General features: G+C 45.2%; 1 protein-coding gene across 1 annotated transcript in view; it reads right to left on the bottom strand.

Annotated features, from left to right (window-relative positions):
* Window positions 1-21,772, bottom strand: part of LOC132250775 (uncharacterized oxidoreductase ZK1290.5-like) — a 96,296-nt gene that overhangs the window by 38,704 nt on the left and 35,820 nt on the right. Inside the window, exon 3 of the mRNA XM_059728086.1 lies at window positions 16,252-16,353. Coding sequence (XP_059584069.1) covers window positions 16,252-16,353 — 102 coding nt within the window. The remainder of the gene's footprint in view (window positions 1-16,251; window positions 16,354-21,772) is intronic.

Below are 21,772 nucleotides of genomic sequence, written 5' to 3'. Positions count from 1 at the left end.
TGTAATGCTTCTGATTTTATAATTCATACAAAACCTCTATGAAGAGAATATTAAGGAAGCTCCATGAAATATTCAAGAACCAAAAAATGATTAATTTAAGGATAGAAGGCAGAGTAGATTTGCATCTTGTAGGCTAACCAAATTAGAGATGCATAAGCTTTTATAAGCAATAGCTTACTTCTGCCATACTCCTTACTATTACCTTACAGTTCTTAAGTCTATTAGTGTATACTTTTTCTCAAACAACTGCGTACTCCAATACCTTTTACAACTTTAGAAACTTAGAACTTCATGTATTTTTTAAACTGTACTATTTTACTGTCCTGTCAGTACAATACTTCTTTATAAACTTAGGCTTTTATATAAATACTTTTCTCTTTAAAACAGTTATTCTAGTAACTGTTTCAGATTATACATTCTCTTTTTCAAATGACTACACCCAACTTTGAGTGTGATTCAGGGGCAGGGACAAATAACTAAAAAGCTTTCATAGATGATAATTTAGGTAGACTTCATATAGTAGCAAATTTGCTCTATTACCATGTGTCTCACACTCAGGGCTAATTATGCCTGGATAAGTACCTGGAGCTCCATGATTGTGAGGTAAGTGTACTTGGCGCACCATCTCCTAGGACAAGGCTGTGTACTCTCTGCCTGTTCTGCTTTGATGGCTGGGACAGGCAGGGAGGGACAACACAACTTAATAAAACAAGATCATGGAGCAGAGATTGTAATCTACAGGCCCAATACTGTATCTGGATCTGCATAGCTCAGGGGTGGGCAATTATTTTGCGTGGAGGGCCGCTTAGTGAGTTTTGGCAATCTGTTGAGGGCCGCATGGGTAACCCCACCCCTTGACAGGTGCCCCGCCCCCTGGTTGCCATCTTGGGACCAGATGACTAGCTCCTGACCTCTTACCCTTGACACCAGAAGTCCCTCCTCTTGCCCCTGGAAGTTCTACTTTGAAAAGGGTTTGCTATCTTAGAACTGGAAAAAAACAAAATTATGTACTCAAAATCAAATACCCATAATATTATATTTTAATTCAATTAAAAATATATATTTTTGTCCTGATATGTGTGTGTTTGTGCTTTATATGTAGAAGTGATTACATAATAACTCAAAATGCAGTCTTACTCTTGTATAGTGTGTAGGGTGTGCAGGGGTGTAAGGGGGGTATGGGTGGGTGGGTGGATGTGGGGAGCTGTGGGGTGTGTGTGTGTGTGTGTGTGTGTGTGTGGTATTTGTGGGATGAGTGATTGTGTCTGGAGGAGGGTGTGGCTGTAGGGTTTGTAGGAAGGGTTGCGAGGGGGGAGCCAGCCAGGCCCTTGCTGCCCAAAGCCTCGTGGCCACGTTTGCACTCTGGCAGCTCCTGCTGCTGCCAGGAGGCTGGGGGCTGCTGGGGAAGGGCCTGTCAGGCTCGGGGGGCAGTGCAAGGTGCTCCCAGAGCCACTGGGGGTGGCACGAGCTGGTGAGGATGTGGCGCAGGATGCAGGAAGACCAGGAAGGTGGCGCACAAGTTGCAACGAGCACCAGAGGCTTGAGGCAGCAAAGGCGTGACTGTCCCCCACCACAGGCAGCCTGTAGGTTGCCACTGCCCTGAGGGGAAGGCCCATACCCCCTCCTCCTACCCCACAGGGGCCTGGCGGCAGCTCACCCCCCAACCCCAGGACAGGTGGGAAGGCTGCACCAGGAGCTGGAGCAGAGCCGCAGCTGCCGTTTTGCTCCAAAAGCTCCTGCAGCCTCACCAAGCTTCCCATGCCCTGGGCCAGGACCCTGCCAGGTTGTGCCACCTCCAGCAGCCTTGGGAGGCCAGCCACCCTGCCCCCGGGGCTGGCCAGGAGCTTCCCGGGGCCCCTGGGCTCCTCGTGGCTGCAGCAGCTTCTGGAGCAGAAAAGTGGCCGCGGATCTGCTTCTGCTCCTGGCGCAGCCTCCCTGCCCATCCTGGGGCCGGGGAGCGAGCTGCCACTGGGCCTCTGTGGGGTGGGAGGGCCTGAGCCTTCCCCACTGGGTGGCAGCACCCACCGGAGCCTCCTGTGGGGGGAGCAGCCGGGCCTTTGCCACCTAAGCCTCAGGTGCGGTATGCAAGTTCTGCACCGCCTCCCCCAGCCATGTCCTCACCAGGTTGTGCCACTCCCAGCAGACCCAGGCACCCCTCGTGCTGCCCCCATGGCCAGACAGGGCAGTTGGGAGCCAGCGACAGCCAGGCAATGCCCCAGGGCCAGTGCCAGTGGGGCCCAGAGCAGGCTGGCAGGAGCCCGGGGTGCAGCTGGCTGGGCTCTATGAAGCCGGGTTGGCCTGCCCAAGCATAGAGAGAGGGGAGACACCCCGCTCTGGTTCCCACCGGCGCTGGCTCCCACACGCCCCCTTGCTCCCAACCCCCCACCCCAGCCCCATGGCCAGGTGGGGACCAGCGTGCCCCCTGACCCCCTTACCTGAGCTTCCCACTCCTGCACAGGCAGGAACAGCCCCATGGTCTCTTTGGCTGGGGAGGTGGAGCAGGGCAGGCCTTGCTGTTCCAGGGGCGCCTGCTGTGGCTTCCCTTGGGTCCTACTGCCCCTGGCTCCTGTCACTTTTGACAGGAGCCAAAGGCAAATAAAGATTAATTTTAAAAAATTTTCTAGGGGCCCCACGGGCTGGATAGAATGGCCTGGTGGACCAGATACGGCCCATGGGCCGTATTTTGCCCACCCCTGGCATAGCTGGCCCCTTACTCCTTACATGTGTGCAGAGGTCCAATGAAGTCAATGGGGATCAGTACAATTTCAATGAGGTGTCTATTGTCACTGCAAAATATACTGCACACGGCACATTCACAACCCCTCTCCCCCACCCTCCTACACACATGGAAGTTCCAAGTGCTTAGCAGGTATAATTTAGCCCTGAACAAGTTATATAAAGTAACACAGATTCTTACCTAAAATATCTTCCCATTGAAGAAGAACCCTTTAGTTCCACAAATTCCTGTACATATCCCAATTACTGCTTTTATTTTTGCAAAGTTTCAAACTATACCACACGCAAAATACCATTTCAATTTAAGGAGTAATGTAATATTTATTGAAACAATGGTCCCCCACCAAAATTGTCGGCGTCCCAACACAGAATAATGAAATACCATAGTCCAGGTTGTAAAAAGTACTTTGACATTTAAAAGTCCACCATTTGGGCACCACTGATATCCTAAAGACACCATTATCCTGTGCTCTAAGCCCACAGGTGAAAACAGCTGCCACACCACAAGTTTCTCAGGTCCCTAGCTCAAGTTGCAGCCAGAGAAGCCCTGAAGCAAGATTCTCAAACTAGACATCTCTCCCTCCTGCCTTTTGCATTCAGAGTACACTTAAGCTGGAACCATCCCACACAAAAGACAGAGAGAGAATGAGGAGGGTACTGGAGCAAATGGGGATGATACTTACCTGGGGTGTAGATCTGAGTGTAGGCCCCTGTTCTGTCTGTAATGCAGCAGGGACTTGAAGCCATCTCTCTGGAGAGTGCCCTAACCTACTGTGTATTTTGGTGGCTCCTTCTCAATTTCTCCTGTTGGAGCCATTGAAGTTTGTATAGCTAATTAAACATGCATTGCAGTGAGAGTTTGAACCTTAGTATTCCCACATGAGTGCCTAGCCACTAGGTTCTAGAGAGTTGTCTCCTTCTCTTTCTCTGGCCCTTTCCTTTTCATTTTACTCCTGGTTAGCTTGGTTGGGTCTCCAGTGCAACTAGTTTCTGAATATCCCCAACTTTAGGTCTGCAGTCCTGTCCAGGCAGGCCTGGGGGCATGCCATTATGTAGCAAGATGTCTAGGAGTCTAGTTTTGCAACTCTCACATACCTCTGAAGATCAGGGCCCAATCATGCAAAACAACAACAACAACAAAATAAGGCCCAATTTATAAAAAAGAAAGAAAGATTAGGATTTAAAAGAAAGGGGAAAACAATAAAAACATACAGCTGGCCTAAAGAAAGCTATTATTCTCTACAGTACGTTAATGAAAGCTACAGTTATTCCTGTCATTGAATATTTTCATTGGCTCAGGCTAACCATTGGCTCAGGCTAACCATATTAGAATCTCACTATTCACTATAGGCAAAGGATAACATATCCAGGTCAGTGGTGAAGGAAAGAATGAACATTCCTGCATCTGTGTTATATCTGAGGTATTGGGGGTGGACCTCTGGAACATCCATTTTCAACCTGTAGAAATAAAACTGAAACATTCTTATGTAAGATTCAGCTTTAAAGGGACCCTTGATTAAACTTTAGCCTAGCATCACTTTGAACAAATACCAGCCACATCATCTGAAGATAGGCCAATGTGGTACCTATCTTCAAGAAAGGGAGGAAAGTGGATCCGGCTAACTATAGGCCCATTAGCCTGACTTCTATCCCGGGGAAGATCTTAGAAAAGTTTATTAAAGAGGCCATCCTTAATGGACTGGCCAACGCCAACATCTTAAGGGATAGCCAGCATGGGTTTGTTGCGGGTAGGTCTTGCTTGACCAATCTCATTTCCTTCTACGACCAGGTGACCTATCACCTGGACGAGGGAGAAGAGATTGATGTCATATATCTTGACTTCAAAAAAGCCTTCGATCTGGTTTCCCATGATCACCTCTTGGAGAAACTGGCCAATTGTCACCTTGGGTCCTCCACGATCCACTGGCTGGAAAATTGGCTCCGGGGTTGGACCCAGAGGGTAGTAATTGATGGAAGTCACTCATCGTGGTGTCCTGTGACCAGTGGGGTCCCCCAAGGCTCTGTCCTTGGACCCATACTGTTCAACATCTTCATTAATGATGTGGACACTGGAGTCAGAAATGGACTGGCCAAGTTCGCCGATGACACCAAACTTTGGGGCAAAGCATCCACACCAGAAGACAGGCGGGTGATCCAGGCTGACCTGGACAGGCTCAGCAAGTGGGAGGACGAGAATCTGATGGTGTTCAACACCGATAAATGCAAGGTTCTCCACCTTGGGAAGAAAAACCCACAGCATCCTTATAGGCTCAGCAGTGCTATGTTGGCTAGCACTAAGGAAGAAAGAGACTTGGGGGCCATCATTGACCACATGATGAACATGAGCCTGCAGTGCAATGCTGCGGCTAGTAAAGCGACCAAAACGCTGGCTTGCATCCATAGATGCTTCTCAAGCAAATCCCGGGACGTCATTCTCCCCTTGTACTCGGCCTTAGTGAGGCCGCAGCTGGAGTACTGCATCCAGTTTTCGGCTCCACAATTCAAAAAGGATGTGGAGAAGCTTGAGAGAGTCCAGAGAAGAGCCACACGCATGATCAGAAGTCAGGGAAGCAGACCCTACGATGACAGGCTGAGAGCCATGGGGCTCTTTAGCCTGGAAAAGTGCAGGCTCAGGGGTGATCTGATGGCCACCTATAAGTTTATCGGGGTGACCACCAGTATCTGGGGGAATGTTTGTTCACCAGAGCGCCCCAAGGGATGACGACTAGGTCGAATGATCATAAACTACTTCAAGACCGTTTCAGGCTGGACATAAGGAAGAATTTCTTTACTGTCCGAGCCCCCAAGGTCTGGAACAGCCTGCCACCGGAGGTGGTTCAAGCGCCTACATTGAACACCTTCAAGAGCAAACTGGATGCTTATCTTGCTGGGATCCTATGACCCCAGCTGACTTCCTGCCCTTTGGGCAGGGGGCTGGACTCGATGATCTTCCGAGGTCCCTTCCAGCCCTTATGTCTATGAAATCTATGAAATCTAAAATATTTTTAGGTATTTCTACATGAAAGTGTTGGGACCTAGGGCAGCCGGCCAGCAGCTTTTTTTGACTTTTATCTGGGCAGTTAAGCGTTTGTTAGGCAGGTATTTGTGACACATGGAGTGGAATTAATTAGGCGGACGCTTATCGGTTGTAAAGTAAGATTGTTTATTTATATTAAGGTGGTGTAAGACAGAGGTTAGAGATATTTAGTTAGTTATAGCTTAGAGATTGTTGTTTAGTTGTTTTGTAGATATATATATACGGGCCGGCGGTTGGCTTATTGGGCATGCAGGGCAAGGGTATGTTAGGGAGGTTGTGGCGGGAAGACGCTGATAATTGATTAAATTGTTAGATTTATTTTAAGGTGTGGGCAGAGTTGTTTTTGACTTTGTGAAAAATGTAAGCGGGTTTTGTTTGTATGATAGCTAATTGTTTTTTGTTATGTTATAAATTTAATTAGAATTGTTCATTATTTAGCGGTTTTTGTTAGGGTGTTATTTTTATAGGGTTATTTTTTGTTTTTTTTGACTAATTATAATGATTTATGGCAAAAGTTTTTATTTTTGTTAGTGGCGCAGCAATAAATTTTTTTTTTGACATGTGTAGAAAAAAGCAGTTATTATTATTATTGTTAACCCTTAATCTAGTGTAGAAAAAACTGTTTTAAATGGTTATTATTTGTTTGTGACATGGGCACTATTTAATTTGGTTGTGACATGTCCCCTTGTTTATGGCACAGCAAGTAATATTATGTTTATGTATAGACCATTTTGTTTATCATTGTTAGTATTTGGCAAGCGGGTGTATATAAAAGCAAAAAGCATGGTTAACTTTGTTTTGAGATATTGTAAAATTTAACAGCTAAAACACACAAATATAGCAATTGATAACAAAAGCATAATGAAGGGTATTAATAAATTGAGGAATTATGATTATGTGTTTTATCCAAACCAACGGAAGAGGTTTGATAGCCAACCTTGGCCTATACCCGAGAGTTGGTTTGGCGTTTTTTGTAATTTTTTTTTATTTTTTTGTTTAAGACTGTTGAAACGCATTAACCTTGTTACATATTATTATTTGTTTTTTTTTTAACGATTTGATATTTTTTGTTTTTTATTTATTTATAATATATAATAAGCCTTTATATTTGTTTTTTGTGTTTTTTTGTGTTTTAGTTAAGAAACCAAACTAAAAAGGCAAAATTTTTTTTTATTTAATGTTTTTGTTTATAGTTGACTTTTTTGTGATATTTTTTAAACTTTTAGATTATTAATGTTGTTTTTTTAATAATTTAGAGCTTTTTATTTAAAACATTACGACTTGGCTTTATTGTGTAAAGTTTTGAACAGGCTTTAAAACAAAACAAAACAAATATGTATAAGATTATTAATAGGAAAAGAAAAACCATAAAATGAATTGTTAGTTGTGTTTTTGGCCTATAATGACAGAAGGTTTAGGACCGAGTTGGAGGTTTTGAAGTTAGCTTTGTTGTTGAGAAATCTGTTGGTAACTGTAGGAATAGAGCGACGACCCTGCTTGCGACATATGAGCAGGCAGCCATTGTGGCGTTGACCTGGGTGTGTTGTAGGTTGGTGTTTGGTGATTTTTGTGATCGGGCAGTTATAGATTGTTGTTTTGTTTTTGTTGGGCCTGTAAGGGGACAAAACAGACGAACAGACAAACAAACAAAGAAAAGGGTAGCCATACTCGGTGAACAGCATGGCAGCGAGTTAGCCAGTTGTGATGAGTTAAGATGAGCGACCAGGTTTGATTGTTTTTTAGGAGTATAGAGTAGGAGTTAGGATATTGTTTGGGTTTGTAGATGATTTTTTTGTGTATTTGCGGATGTGGTTGATGATGGTGTGGTGTTTAGGGGTGAGCTTTGGCTTTTATGGTAGGGGCTTTTGAAGCGCTAGTTTATAGATGCCCCCTTCAAGTAGTTGTTTGTTGGGGCAGGTTGTGGTGTTATCCGGAGTGTGCTGTTAGGCATGGGTGTTTTTGGGGTTCGGACTGGTTGGCGGGATCGGTTGAGATTGGTAGTTTAGTATATGTGTTAGTTGTTGTTGTTTTGTATTTTTTAGGATGTGTAGCCATTGTTTGGTAAGCGTGAAGTGGTTTAGGAGGAATTTAAACATGGCTCTTTCCTCTGGTGTTTTTTGGGGTGGCAGTTTTGATTTTTTTTGTAAGTTGAATTGGGAATGTTTTGGCCCTTGGTATTTGGCTGGATATGTAGTAAGATAGCTTGGGGCGACGGCTGAGTTTGTGGTTGCTGATTTTATAAGGGCTTGTAGTTGTGGAAGTTGACTTAAAAGATTTTTTGTTGGTTGAGTAACGAGCAGGTTGAGGAGAAGGCGAAGGTTGATGGTATTTTTTTTTTAATAAATTTTTATGTATGTTTTGATGATGTTAAGGGTGGTGGTGGTGGTTGTACCCTCTGGGTTGGTTATTTGTTTGGTTATTGTTATAGGATGAGCGGTAGCTGTAGTTGTTATTGTGTTTGATGGGAGGATTGGATTTTTGTTTGTTGTCCCCTCCCTGTGGGACAGAGGTGGGGCCGTTGGGAGCGACATTATTTATTGGGGCGGGGTAGCTGGGTGGAGTTTCGCCTGTTTTTGATGAGCCACAGACCATGCTGGAAGCTCCCCTGTCCCCACTGCTGCCACCACACTCTGCTCCCAGAAGCAGGTAGCAGAAAAAGAAAAGGTTGGGAACCACTGCCCTAGGAAGAGGATAAGCATTATTCTCACCCTAACCCAACATGTCTTTCTGTAGAAGAAATTAAGCTTTTTTCTCACTACATTCTAGAAAACTATGACAGTCATTTCTACCCTGAAGGAGCTTTCTGTTAAATAACACCAGGAAAGCAAATAACCTAAATCCAGCAGTGTAAGGATGCAGCCAGGCACCTGAGGTAGCTACTGCACACAACTGTTTTCTTTGCCCTGCAAACCCATGTAGCCTATGGGCTGGAAGCGGCCTGCCAGGCCATTCTCTCTGGCCCGTGGGGCTCCTAAAAAATTTAGAAAATTAATATTTATCTGCCCCTGGCTGCCTGTCATGCAGCTCTCGATGGGATGCCAAAACTCTGTAAGCGGCCCTCTGCCTGAAATAACTGCCCACCCCTGGTTTAAGCCTTTCCTTTACTAATGGATCTAAGAATATTGCTTTCTTTGAGATGGTCGATTCTTGCAATGTAGGGCTTTCAGTTTCAATTACATATTTAATAAAATAAATGTTTTAAAGCCAAAACACCAGTGATTAAACAGGAATTAATAAATGCACCTTACTATACTTATTAATAAAGAAAGCAGATACATTGAGCTCAGTTAAATCAGGAAAGGTAAACACAGAGCTCAGAGAAGATATGCAATTCATTGGTTCAATATATGGCTATTATTTTTCCTCAGCAAATGAATATTTTTGAAGCTGGGAACCTGGCCAAATTCCATATTTAAATGCCATAATAAGCAGACATTTTAAAGCTAACAGTTCAACCTGTAAACCAGCAGTGACAGGCGTTCCATCTTCAGGAGAATGATCAAAAGGAGCCATGTTAACTCAGAAATTGCTGCACTAAACAAAAAAGTTAAACTAAATCAAAGGAAGGTATGCAACAAACATTTAATCTTCATCTGAGAGGTTAATGGTTATGTGCAAATAAAATATTTATCAAGTTTCACTGGAGTCACTATATTTAAATCTCTATAATAGTTAATATTTGCATATCAGTTCAATAGCACATGATCACAGGGCACCCAGGGTTCTACATCCCTTAAAACATGCAGGTGGAAATACGTGTTTTTAGGATTTTGAGGACTAGACTGAAATACAGGATGATCTAGAGGAGCAGGCAAATTGAACTGAGAAAGGATTTGAGGTAAAATTTAATTTTAAAGAGTTTAAACAATCTGGGTAGAAATAAATTTGCTGAGAAAAGTGCAAAAATAAAGTCTTAAAGAAAATGGGGCGGGGTAATACAGAACAAAAGGGAGATGAGAGTTCATTTATAGAAGCTGAGGACTGCATAACAAAATATAAGCATTGGTCAGATATAAGAAAATAGTTTTTTGATGACAAGGTAAGTAGACTACAGAATAACCTGTTAGAAGACAAAAGTCACAGATGTGTTAAAGATTAGTGTAGGGCAGAGTTTCTCAAGCTTTCTAGGTCAGTAATCTCTTAAATAAAAATTTTTGCAACTTCTTTAAATTCAATGATTCAATGATGAATCCATATTATTTATTTAAGTACATTTCAAGCAGTTGACAGAGAATACTTGAAGTTTAAAGAGATCTGGGAAGTAAGGTGTGGTGGCTGATGACACTCCCCAGGACCGGAAGCGCTGTGGTCTGGCCCTGATGCTCCTGAAGGGGGACCCCGGGACCCCAACACCAGAAGGAACTTACCTGGGAGGGAGGCAGAGATGGGTTGGAAGCTGCGTGAGCCGGTGCTGCTCTGGCTTTTCAGACAGGTATCAAACAAACTGGGCGGTGGCTGGCTGATGACGTCAGCCACAGCCGCCGCTGTAGGAAGTTTAAAAACCCCGGCAGAAGCTGGGTGTGGGGGGACAGCTGGGAGGCAGGACACCGAGCTTGCTGGCCTGCAACCTGGCAGTGTGGGTTCCTTCCCTCCCCTGTGACGCAGCTCCGCCGGGAGTGAGCGGGGAACATCGTGAGAGGGCCAGTCAGGATGCCCCTACGCAGAACTCCCTGGTGGCCCTGGAAGGGCCTGACCATCTTTGAGCCTGCAAAGGGCCTGATAGGCCCATGTCCAACACAGGGCCAAAGCCAACCCACAGATCATGGGCAAGTGGCAGGTGGCTCCTGGAAGCCTGCAGCACACATGGCAATTGGTGGAGCAGTGGCCTACCAAGAGGCCACGAGAGTACGGAGTCACGGATTGGAGTGGCAATGTGACGGCCTTCACGGTTGGCGAGTGGACTGTGGTGTAGGGGCAGTGGAGCCCCAGGACCACCCACATTGACCCTGTGAGTATTGCTGTTCCCGGGCCAAGGTAGGAACACCACTGAACCCCTCCAATCAGATCCATCAAGACATGGCAGATGAGTTGGGACCTGGCCCGAGGAGCGGGGGGAATACTCACAACACCAATGGGGACATCACAGCGGTGCATTGGCTGGGAATCATCAATAGAGAATCAATGATTCCGACCCGGCAGAGGCTGCCATGCAGACAGCAGCTATAGCCCACACAGAGCTCTTAACCCAGGTCATTCAAGCAATAGGGCAGGTGCTTGAGATGCAACAAAGGCAAGGGCCATGCCAACAAGAGTGAATTCAAAGGAATGCGGCTGTGTTTAAGATGCCCCGGATGACGAGACATGATGACCCGGATGCCTATATAGAAGCATTTGAACAGACGGCTGTGCAAACCGGGCTCAACTGCTCACAATGGGCCCATCAACTGGGGGCCCTAGAGGTCAATAAGGCCCAAGCAGCATACTGGCCACTGTCAAGAGAGGAGGCCCATAATTATGATATGGTAAAAGCCACCACCCTTTACCAGCTTGAAATATCGCCAGAGAGCTATAGATAAGCCTTCAGGGCACGGAAGGCGAAGGAGGTGAAGACGCCCCATAGCCTCCTGCAGTACCTGAAGTATGTCTTGAACAAGTGGCTCCCAGTGAACAGGTTTGATCAGGGGGAGTAATAGACCAAATCCTTCTCGAGCAGTTCTTGTGTGACTTGGAGGACAAGACACAAACATGGGTGAGATGGCATCAGCCGCGGAGCTATGAAGAGGCGCTCCGCTTAGCAGAGGCCTTCACCATCTTGGAGAATGAGCACGGGGCCAGGGGTTACATTCCATGGCCATAAATCACATATGGGAGGAGGACAAGAAGGCGGGACCCCAAAAGGGAACATCAAAAGGCATAGTGTGCTACTGCTGCAGCAAGGTCAGTCACGTGGCCCAAGAGTGTGGTATGGGTCTGAGTGATTTGAACCGCGGAGCAGCACCTGCGATGTTCCCAAGGGATAGGCCATAGGAAATAGACCACGGTGAACTCATGGACTGTGGTTTTCGGTCCGTAATGCAAGAGGGAGGATGGGAATGCCCGGTACTGACAGTATGGATTGGGGATTGAGCGGTGCGGGTAACCTTAGACATGGGGTGTTCACAGTTGTTACTTCGCACAGACCTGGCACCGAAAACCGGGGTGAAGAGGACTGGCCCCCTTGTCACGATGTGCATCCTAGGTGACGAGATGCACTTTGAGAGCTCTTACTTCCTCTTTAGGATGATGGAGTTCCAAGGCGACCTGAGGGTAAGGCTGGCTCCATCACTGGCCTGCAAGATGATCATAAACTGTGAGTGGGACCCTATCTACACTGTTTTGGAGTGGGTTAGGGCCACAGAAGAAGAGAGGAAATGTCTGTGGAAAGGCGAAGGCTGGGTCAGGGAGGCAAATCCCCAAAGCGGGGGCTGAGGCCAAGGCCAGTATAAACCTGGATCAAGTGGCTAGCGCGGACCAGTTCCTGCAGGCCCAGCAGGAGGACCTGGAGCTACGACAACTGGCGGATGAGGACCCCAAATAAGGGACATCAATGAGAGAGGTCCACTATGAGGTAAAGGGGGGGTCTTTTACATCGGGTCCACAGGGGGCAAGGGACCAAGGAGGAGAGGCGCCAGCTAGTGGTACTGAGTGTGTTTCGCTATCAAATTTGGTGGCTGGTGCACGGTACCCGGTTGGGAGGGCACCTGGGGTGCAGCAAGACAAAGGCACGGATCGCCTGCGACTTCTTCTGGCCCCTCTTACAAGACAACGTAGAGCAGTGGGTGGTGGCCTGTCCAGAGTGCCAAAGAGCTCAAGAGCAGGGGTCTCCTAAAGCCCCTTTACAGTCAATGCCCATCATTGAAACACCATTCTCTTGGGTAGCACTAGACATTGTGGGACTGCTGCCGAAGTTCTATACAGGGTACCAGTTCAGAGTGGATTTCCCGGACTATGCTACAAGGTTCCCTGAAGCGGTGCCACTCAGGTCGATAAATGCCACCCAGGTAGCTGAGGAGTTATTAAAATGGATAGCCTGAGTGGGCCCCATGAGATCCTCACTGACTAGGGACCCAATTTCACGTCAGGAGTAATGAGGGACCTATGCAACATCTTAGGCATTACATACCTGAAGACCTCCGTATACCACCCCCAATCCAACGGGTTAGTCGAGAGGTTGAACGGAACGATCAAGAGGATGCTTAGGAGGTGTGCCCAGGAGGACCCACATAAGTGGAACAACGTGTTAATGCCCCTGTTGTTTGCACTGCAGGATGTGCCGCAAGAATCAACTCAATTCTTGCCCTTCCAGTTAGCATATGGACACAAACCAAGGGGCCTGCTGCATATGATCAGGGAAGAGTGGGAGAGACTGGTGATGCCAAGGGTAGCTGCAGAAAGTTACCGACGGGAACTACAAGAGAGGCTGTCAAGAGCACAACAAATCACCAGTCAGAACCTAAGAGAAGCCCAATTGAGGAAGAAGGCCCAATACAGTCTCAGGACAAGGGCAAGAGTGTTCCAACCTGGGGACATGGTACTAGTTCCCACATCCTTGAGTAAATAACTCACTTAGTGGCAAGGACCCTTCAAGGTGGTCGGGGAGGTGGGGCCAGTAGATTATGAGGTCTCCAAACCTGGACACCGATGGGAGTGCCAAATATGCCACATCAACCTTCGCAAAGAGAAGAAGATGCTACAGGGGTGGATGGCACTGCACGAAGAAGAGGATGCAGAGCTGGGACCCTCTTGTTTGGAGTTAAGAGCCAGCAAGATACCAGAAGTGCAAGCCCAGTTCAGGGAAGAACTAACTGCAGAACAACAATGAGAGTTGGCCAGGTTGGTAAAGGTATTTCAAGACGTGTTCCAGGAGACCCCTGGACGAACTAGAGGCGTGGAGCACAAGATTCGAACCCCACCAGGGACACTGGTCAGGGAAAGTTGGCGACCCATCCCACAACAGTTGCAAGAAGAGGTTTACCAGGAGATAGCCAAGATGCAGAAGCAGGGTATCATCCACCCATCCCAGAGTCCCTGGCGCAGCCCCAAAGTGCCCATCGCCAAACCTGATGGGTTGCTCCACCTATGCATCGATTACTGAAAATTAAATGCGCTAGCAAGGTTTGACACCTTCCCCATGCCCCACGTGACCCATCTCATGGAAAAAATAGGGGAAGCAAAATTTATATCAACAACAGACCTAGCTAAAGGGTACTGGCAAATCCCCATGAAACCCTCGGATTGTGCCAAGACAGCATTTGGAACGCTGTGGGGTTTATTCGAATTCCAATGCATGCCATTCGGGCTTAATGGAGCAGCAGCCACTTTTCAAAGACTGATGGACTCACTGCTGGCCCCACACACGGCTGCTTATATTGACGATATAATTGTTTACACGATGGACTGGCCACGACACCTTCACACACTAAAAGCCATTCTAGGGGAGCTAAGAGTGGCCGGGATGACCGCTAACCCCAAGAAGTAGAAACTCACCCATCATGAGACTAAATACCTTTCAAGAACCATGCAGCCAACAGCAACTGCGACCATTCCTGGGGCTCATCAACTACTATTGCAGATTCATATCACACACTGCTGAGCTGGCCGCACCCTTAACAGATGCGCTGCAGGGAAGAGCCACAAATGCCCCACAGTGGACCCCCGAAATGTCTGAGAGTTAAGAAAAATTGAGGGAGACACTGTGTAAAAATGTAGTGGTACACATCCCTGATTTTGCAGCACCTTTTATTTTGCAGACCAATGCCTTGAAGAAGGCATTAGGAGCTATGCTGCTACAACAACGGGGAGAAGAGGAGCGCCCTGTAGCATTTGCTAGCCATAAGGTCAACTCAGTGGAGGGCAGGTATGCAATGATCGAAAAAGAGTGCTTAGCGCTACCCTGGGCAAGTGAGTATTTTAGATATTATATACTAGGTCAGGAGTTTACTGTAGTCACAGACCACACCCCATTGCAATGATTAACAAGGTCCCACATAGACAACACATGGGCAACCCGCTGGGCGTTGACCCTACAGTCCTTCAAGATTTCCTCTCCAGTTGTACTGGCCAAGAAGACCCCAGCAGAAGAAGCGCTGCAAGCACACCAGAGGCAACACCAGTTGGTACCAAAAGACTGATAAAACATCGAGACTCCACAAGGCAGCTTAAGGAGGGAGGTCTGTGGCAGCTGGGGACACTCCCCGGGACCAGAAGCGCCGGGGTCTGGTCCCAAGGCTGCTGAAGGAGGACTCCGGGACCTCAACACCAGAGGGAACTTACCTGGGAGGGAGGCAGAGATGGGACAGAAGCCGCACGAGCTGGTGCTGCGACGGCTTTTCAGACAGCTATCAATCAAACTGGGTGGTAGCTGGCTGATGAGTATTGCCGTCTCCGGGCCAGAGAAGGAACACCACTGAACCCCTCCTTTCAGAATCGGATCCATCAAGATGTTGCAGGCGAGTCGGGGCCTGACCCGAGGAGCAGGGGGAATACTCACAACACCAACAGGGGGCATCACATGAGGGTTTCTTTGCTTTACTTCATAATACATTTTTCAGCTTCTTGTGACTCTCCCATCAATAGCCGTTTTGTGAACTTCTGATGTAGGACAGAGTAGGAGATAGCCTGCGTGATCCTGAAAGTCTTTTCTATTCTACTCTCTAGCCTTAATACTTGACAGGAATTTTCCCATGGAACTGTATATAACATACACACTTATTACTTGAAAACAGGATCATAACAGAAACAGAATATCAGTCATAAGAATGTTGCATAAATTAAATCCAAATCTCAATCCTAAATCTGCATGAGAATTTTAAGATTAGAAAAAGTAGACTTTCTTTTAATAATCTTTTTAGCTACAGAAAACTACCACTTAATGTCAACAGGAGATTACTAGATGCAGAATGAGAGCTGAGAATTATCATAAGGATCTGAGAGAAGATTTAGAACTTCTTCAAAATGATAGTTTCAAAATCCTTTAACCAGAAAACTCTCTCTCAATTTCTGGTCCTTGCCCAGCAATCTGCCTATGTTGACCTGTTTAAACCACAAACCACGGATACCTAAAAAGTAGTGCTCTACATAATAAAAGAGAAACTAACTCCTCATAATAAAAAAAAAAAAAAAGAAAAAGCAAAACTAGATGGGATGTATGTGAATTTAAAACAGATATTGTCTAGCATAAAGTGTTCTCTAATGATCTGTGCATTTCTTTGGACTCTATAAAATCTATAGACAATCTAAAGAAATCATACACAACACCACTAACTTTTCAAGAGTACAAAAGGGCCATATATTATTTCCAGGCAGCAGAAAACTGTTTAGTTTGTTAACCAGATCACGGTTGCAATTTCAAAGGTGCCCAAAAGAGTTAGGCACCTAAGTCCCATCGAAAGCCAAAGGGATTTGGGTATCCTATTCCATGGGCTTTTTTGAATATTCCACAATGTAACAACATGATTGTCACATTTCAGCTAACATTGTAATTTTTAAGGTCATCCCACCTGTTGCATACAGCTCCTCCATGGCTCTCCAGGTTTCAGCTCGGACCTCACGACTGCTTTTACCAGGAACTTGGGCATCTGGCCAGTGTACCAAGTAAAGATCTAAAAGGGAAAAGTAATCAGATTTGTTTATATAAATAACAGACCCTCTATGGATATAACCACAAAGGTTCAACAAGGTAAGTTACTGGTACGCATCATCCCTTAATGCTAACAAAAGGATTTCTAATCTACCTTTATCAAAATGCTTGTAACTATTAGTAAATGACCAATAACTGAACTTCCATTTTTCCTTAGTATCATCAGATACTACCTTAGGCCCCAATTCTGCAAGCATTTTACTAATTAATATTTGTGGTGGTTTTGATGTGGATGCACATATGGTTCCGAGTCATGGATATGAGCCTTACATGCTGGGGCCTCTACAAATAAACACATAACAAACACACAATTACCTTCTCTGAAATCAAAGAACATTCGGCCATTGACTTATCAGGGGTGGGTGGCAGGGACTGTGGCGTGGACAGTACAGAGCAAAAGCTAGACATCGTAGGACTGAAACCTGGATGTGAGAGTCCAAAAGCACTGGAGTTAGGGAACTCAGAGGAAGTAGGCAGGGGGAAAGCAGAAGTTTGGGCAAGCAGGAACCAAGACAGAAACTGGAGAGAAGGAAAAGGCAAGACTCAGAACATGGAATAAAGCAATAATTCTTAACCTGGATGTTGAGGCACTTTTGAAAATGATATCTAGGGTCCCTGAGCACCACTGAAAAATCAATACATTTCTATTTAGACCCAAAATCTAGATTTAGGAGTCTGATTTCAGGTACCCAAATTTGAAAACACTGGTTACTGGCTCACAGTATGAATCCAAGACATAAACAGGAAAAAGAAAGATGCAATTGAGATGTGCACCACTCATAACCACACTTTTTGTGTTAAAGCTGTCTCTTTTTGGCCAGATGCTAGCTATCCTTGGTGAAGGAATGAAAAATTGTACTGTTCACAGTGAAAGCATTTTTCAGGCTACACCACAACAATCCCTTACATTTATTGTTTGTAGCAAGAGAACTTCCACTACCTTGTTTTTTGTTTTTTTTTAAGTTAAACTTAAACACTGCGTGTTGAGGATAGGTGGCAAGTTGAGTTGGTGTACTAGCCTTTTGCACCTAGATGGGTAAGTTCAAATACTGATTTAGAGGGACATGTAAAGCAAGTTTGGTGTATTCATCCTGCTCTGTGTGCACAATATGATGCAATTATCACTGTGTATTTACTGCATAGGGTTTAGCTTATTTCTGAGATGCACAGCAGAACTACAAAGATAGGTGCAAAATGTATCCTAAAATCAAAAATTGCTACTGCAGATTCTTACTGATGTGAGCAGTCCATAAAAGTTTCAAACAGAATAGGAATAAGTACTATGAAAGTGTATAACGATTTGCAGGACTAGGACATATGTCAGATTCAAGGGCAAAGCTGTTCGTTCATTGCACTGTTCTTAAGAAATACCTATAAAATAACTCCCAAATTTAGAAAAGTTATTTTTAAGAACCATAAATAAAATCATGTTCATCACTGATCTGTGAACAGTTTAATTTCTTTGCTCATTCTGCCAAAATCATCCTCATCTCATAGTTAATATTTTTTATTAAGAGCTGAACCAAAAGAAAATGTAATTTGTTCACTACAAACCTTTACTACTGGAACTCTGATGAATTCACTAAGGGCAGATTTTGAAAAACACTCAGCACTGGTCTAGTTTTCCCAGTAAGTCAATGTTAAAATTCACATTGACTTTTGTGGGAGCAGAGTTAGATCTTTGAAAAGTACTCTTGAAAATCCAGTTTGTTTTAAGACTGGTGTGAAACTGCATATTAGGGGTGTGCAAAGTGGGCTCTATTCGATTTGGATTCGGCTTGAATCAGGGACAGTGCTTTGATTTGTTGATTTGGATCACTATCCCTGATTTGATACGGCCCAATCTGAATCTGAAGATTCGATGCCGATTCAGAGAATCAGTGATTCGGATATAGACGCAGCTTTAAAAGTTTTTTTCTACATACCCTGAGGTAGCAGGCATGGCTCGTGATTGCCGCGATGCTGGGGTGCATAGAGTGTCCCACAGGAGTGCAGGGGGGCCCCTCCACATGTTCGGCGGCAAACCTGGAAGTGAACTAGAAGTACTTCCAGTCCACTTCTGGGTCTGCCAGGGAGAGCATTGGGGCCCCCTGGCTTGGTGATCAGCCACAGGGGGACTCTGGATGACCACCCAGACCCAGGAGGCACCAGTCGCTGAACTGGGGAGGGCACAGGGGGTGCCCCCTGTATGCTCCCCAGCAGACCTGGAAGGGGAGCAGAAGTGCTTCTGGTCCACTTCTGGGTCTGCTGCCCAGCGTGCTGGGGAGCCCCCGGTGCTTCTGTGGGACACACCATGCACCCTAGCCTCACAGAGATCACGAGCCCCTGCTACCGAGAGATACGTAGAAAAAACATTTAAAGCTGTCTCTATGTTCAAATCTTTCCAAATCGATTCGGAGGTTTCTGATTTGATTCGGAGAGATTAAAGAGTCCTCCGATTCAATTCGGATTTGGCGATTCAGCCGCCGAATCTCTGCCACATCAAATCAGGGACTGAAGCTTTGCACAGCCCTACTGCATATTCATTTTGATCTAAAATTACACATATATTTACAGAGATGTAAGCTGAGAAAGCAAATGTCACACTGCAGGGACACATCACTTGTACAGTTAGATACTGATTTCAACTGAAGAATGGGAAACTACATACCGGCAATTGATACTATGTTCTCAATTCAGAATCATCAGGAATGGTAAGCAATGCAAAAAACAACGTATGTCAGGAATGCTCAGTAAAAACACTAGTTTCAACAGTGTTTTACTAAACTTTACTTTTGCAAAAGCCTGAATATCCAGCTATATAGCACAGTTTGCAAATGTTCATAGAAAGAGTTTATCTGCAGGTTTCCACATACAAAGATGCTTTGTATTTAGCCCCAGAAGTTTCAGTACTCAGAGAAGAATGGCTTTTACAGCTTTGAGAACTATAAGACCTCTGGCCTTCTAGATCTCAGAAATGCAATGCATTACCCTTCCCTGTACTAGTGTCTGAGGTCTTTGAATACTAACATGATTAGTTGCCTTTCATGAACTTTTTATTTTAGAAAGGTTGTGTTTCTAAACACAATGCCTCTATAATTGTGCTATTTTATTTATTTCGGATGAAACCAAGTGTGAACTCAAGATAAGTGTAGCCTTTTCACAAATCAATTGTACTGCAGAATTGCTCATTTTGCAAATTCTAGACCAAATTCACCCTAATGGGACTTGAACACAGCCACACTGGTCACTTAAATCCTCTGCACATTAGTCATTTTACCCTCTGAGACTGCAAACATTGCAACCTTAAAAGCAAAACACTGAAGGTACCCCGAGGTTGAGAAAGAAGCACATGAAGGGTTGTGCATACTGATGTTCCTAGGGCACTGAGATATAAACATTACAAAATAGATTGTGGCTATTCATACGTGGGAGTTTACAGGATTGTGAAGGACACAAGACTTTGCACCATTATGCTGCCTTACAGAAATCAGCTATGTAAGCTCTTCCTCTCCCTGGGTAAAATTAATCCCAAATCAGAAGACACAAGTAAAAAAGCAAAATCCTGGCCCTAATTTAGTCAGTGGCAAAACTTCCACTGACTCCACACGGATCAGAATCTGACCACAAGAGATTAGTGCAGAATGAATTAAATATGACCCCTGAGCACTTGAACTGCTATGGCAATGCTAATTACTTCAAAAGGGATGTGGACTGGTGAGGTCTTGTGCCACAGGCCTCCATCTTCTATGTTTGAGTCAACACAGTTGAGCTGGAAATGGAGATAAGTGCATACAGCACCTTTTCACAGACTGCTGGAATTGCCTGTCCAATTTCACCCCATGCAATCTATTTCATAGTTATACTTCTTGATTCTTATTAGTCAGAGTGAGCATGTGATCATTATCAGTGCCTCTGTAGGAAATATATGTTGCAATAATTTGGGGTCAAAAGGAGCTACGAGTGCTCAACACCTTTTAAAACCAAGTCTTATCATTTCATTTCATGCACACTATATGGCTAAGTACAGATGGTCAAAAAGCCTAAAGCTGAATTGAGTTCATCTTTGCAGGTTAGTCTAAACTGCAAAGATTGAACCAACAAGCAAATGAACAGACATTCATTTTTGATTCAGGAACTGCAGCCACATGACTGCAGTGGCACAAGCCAGAGGGCACTAGAGCACAGCTCTGGCACATAGCCAACATGGGCTGTGTGTTTGCTTCCTCTTCCTGCTGCCTCTGAGGTCTCTGGGAGTTGCAGTCCAGGCTCACAACAACAAGACTCTCCAGGGCTGCTTATTACTTCCTCTTTCTACTTCCAGGTGCCTCTGGAATTTGTAGTTCACAGTCGCAGCCAGGGCAGCTCCGTACTCAGGGGAAGGGAAGTTTAACTCCCCTCCCTGGCCCCAGACCACAACAGGGGTTTGCCAGAGGGAGGAAGTGAGCCAGCCCTCACTGCTCCAGCTAGGGACCAGAGGGGCAGGGCCAGCCCTGAGCTCTAGAACAGTGTGACAGCTGAAAATTGTGTCTAAGGTGCTTGCTGAACCAGGTGTTTCTTATCATTTGTTCATGTATTATAAGCTGTTTGTTGCTGCTAAGAGCCTAATTAAAGTTAAAGAGTAATGAGGCCTTGTATGTAGTGAGGCCTAGTAAATTTAGCAAAGCCTTATAGAAGTAGTAGTAAGCTTTGTGGCACAGTTAAAATTAACCTTATCAGAAGAATGCAAAGGATTGTACTGCTATTGGTCAGTCCAAAGGAAAGTTTGCAATGGAGGAATCTGCATGGCTGTAAGTTATCAGCATAGCTCAGAAGTTATAAATTGGCTAGCACATCCGGAAATCATTTAGAAGGGAGATGCAGCTCTGTGAAAGAAGCTACTGATTTTAAGTTAACTGCTGACCTGGTTTCGATGAGCCCATGGATCTCAAGGAGCCCAAGGACTAGATACCAGGGTCCTTCCCAGTACCCCTCGGACAGCACTGATCAGGGACACCTGACTTCGCTGAGCTTTGCAGAAGAGAAACTTGTCATGCATCAGGCATCAGAGGGGACTACTGATAAGTTGCCGATGCAAATTATTATTGTTTCGCAATAATATACATTGTAGCCTTATTATTTACGTGTAGTTGTGTGTTTATTAAATCAATAAACCTTTCTTACCTTTCTACCCCTGACCACATTCTCAATCCCGAACCTTCTGCTGGTGGCTAGGACAAACAGATATCACAGCCCAGGGCTACAAAATGCTGGGATGCTGGAGGACTCTGATTTAACTTGAATCAGAAAAGGGTCTGGGACAGAAGTTTCATAAACAGTTTGACCTAAATCAGTTAAGTCTGATACTACATTAAACCAGGATTATCTTAAACCAGTTTCAGCCATTTTGAAACTGGTTTGTG

This window comes from Alligator mississippiensis, chromosome 5 (assembly GCF_030867095.1).
Source record: "Alligator mississippiensis isolate rAllMis1 chromosome 5, rAllMis1, whole genome shotgun sequence".
Taxonomy (NCBI): domain Eukaryota; kingdom Metazoa; phylum Chordata; order Crocodylia; family Alligatoridae; genus Alligator; species Alligator mississippiensis.
Note: the sequence above shows the minus strand (reverse complement) of the source record. Positions and strands in the feature narration are given on the sequence as shown.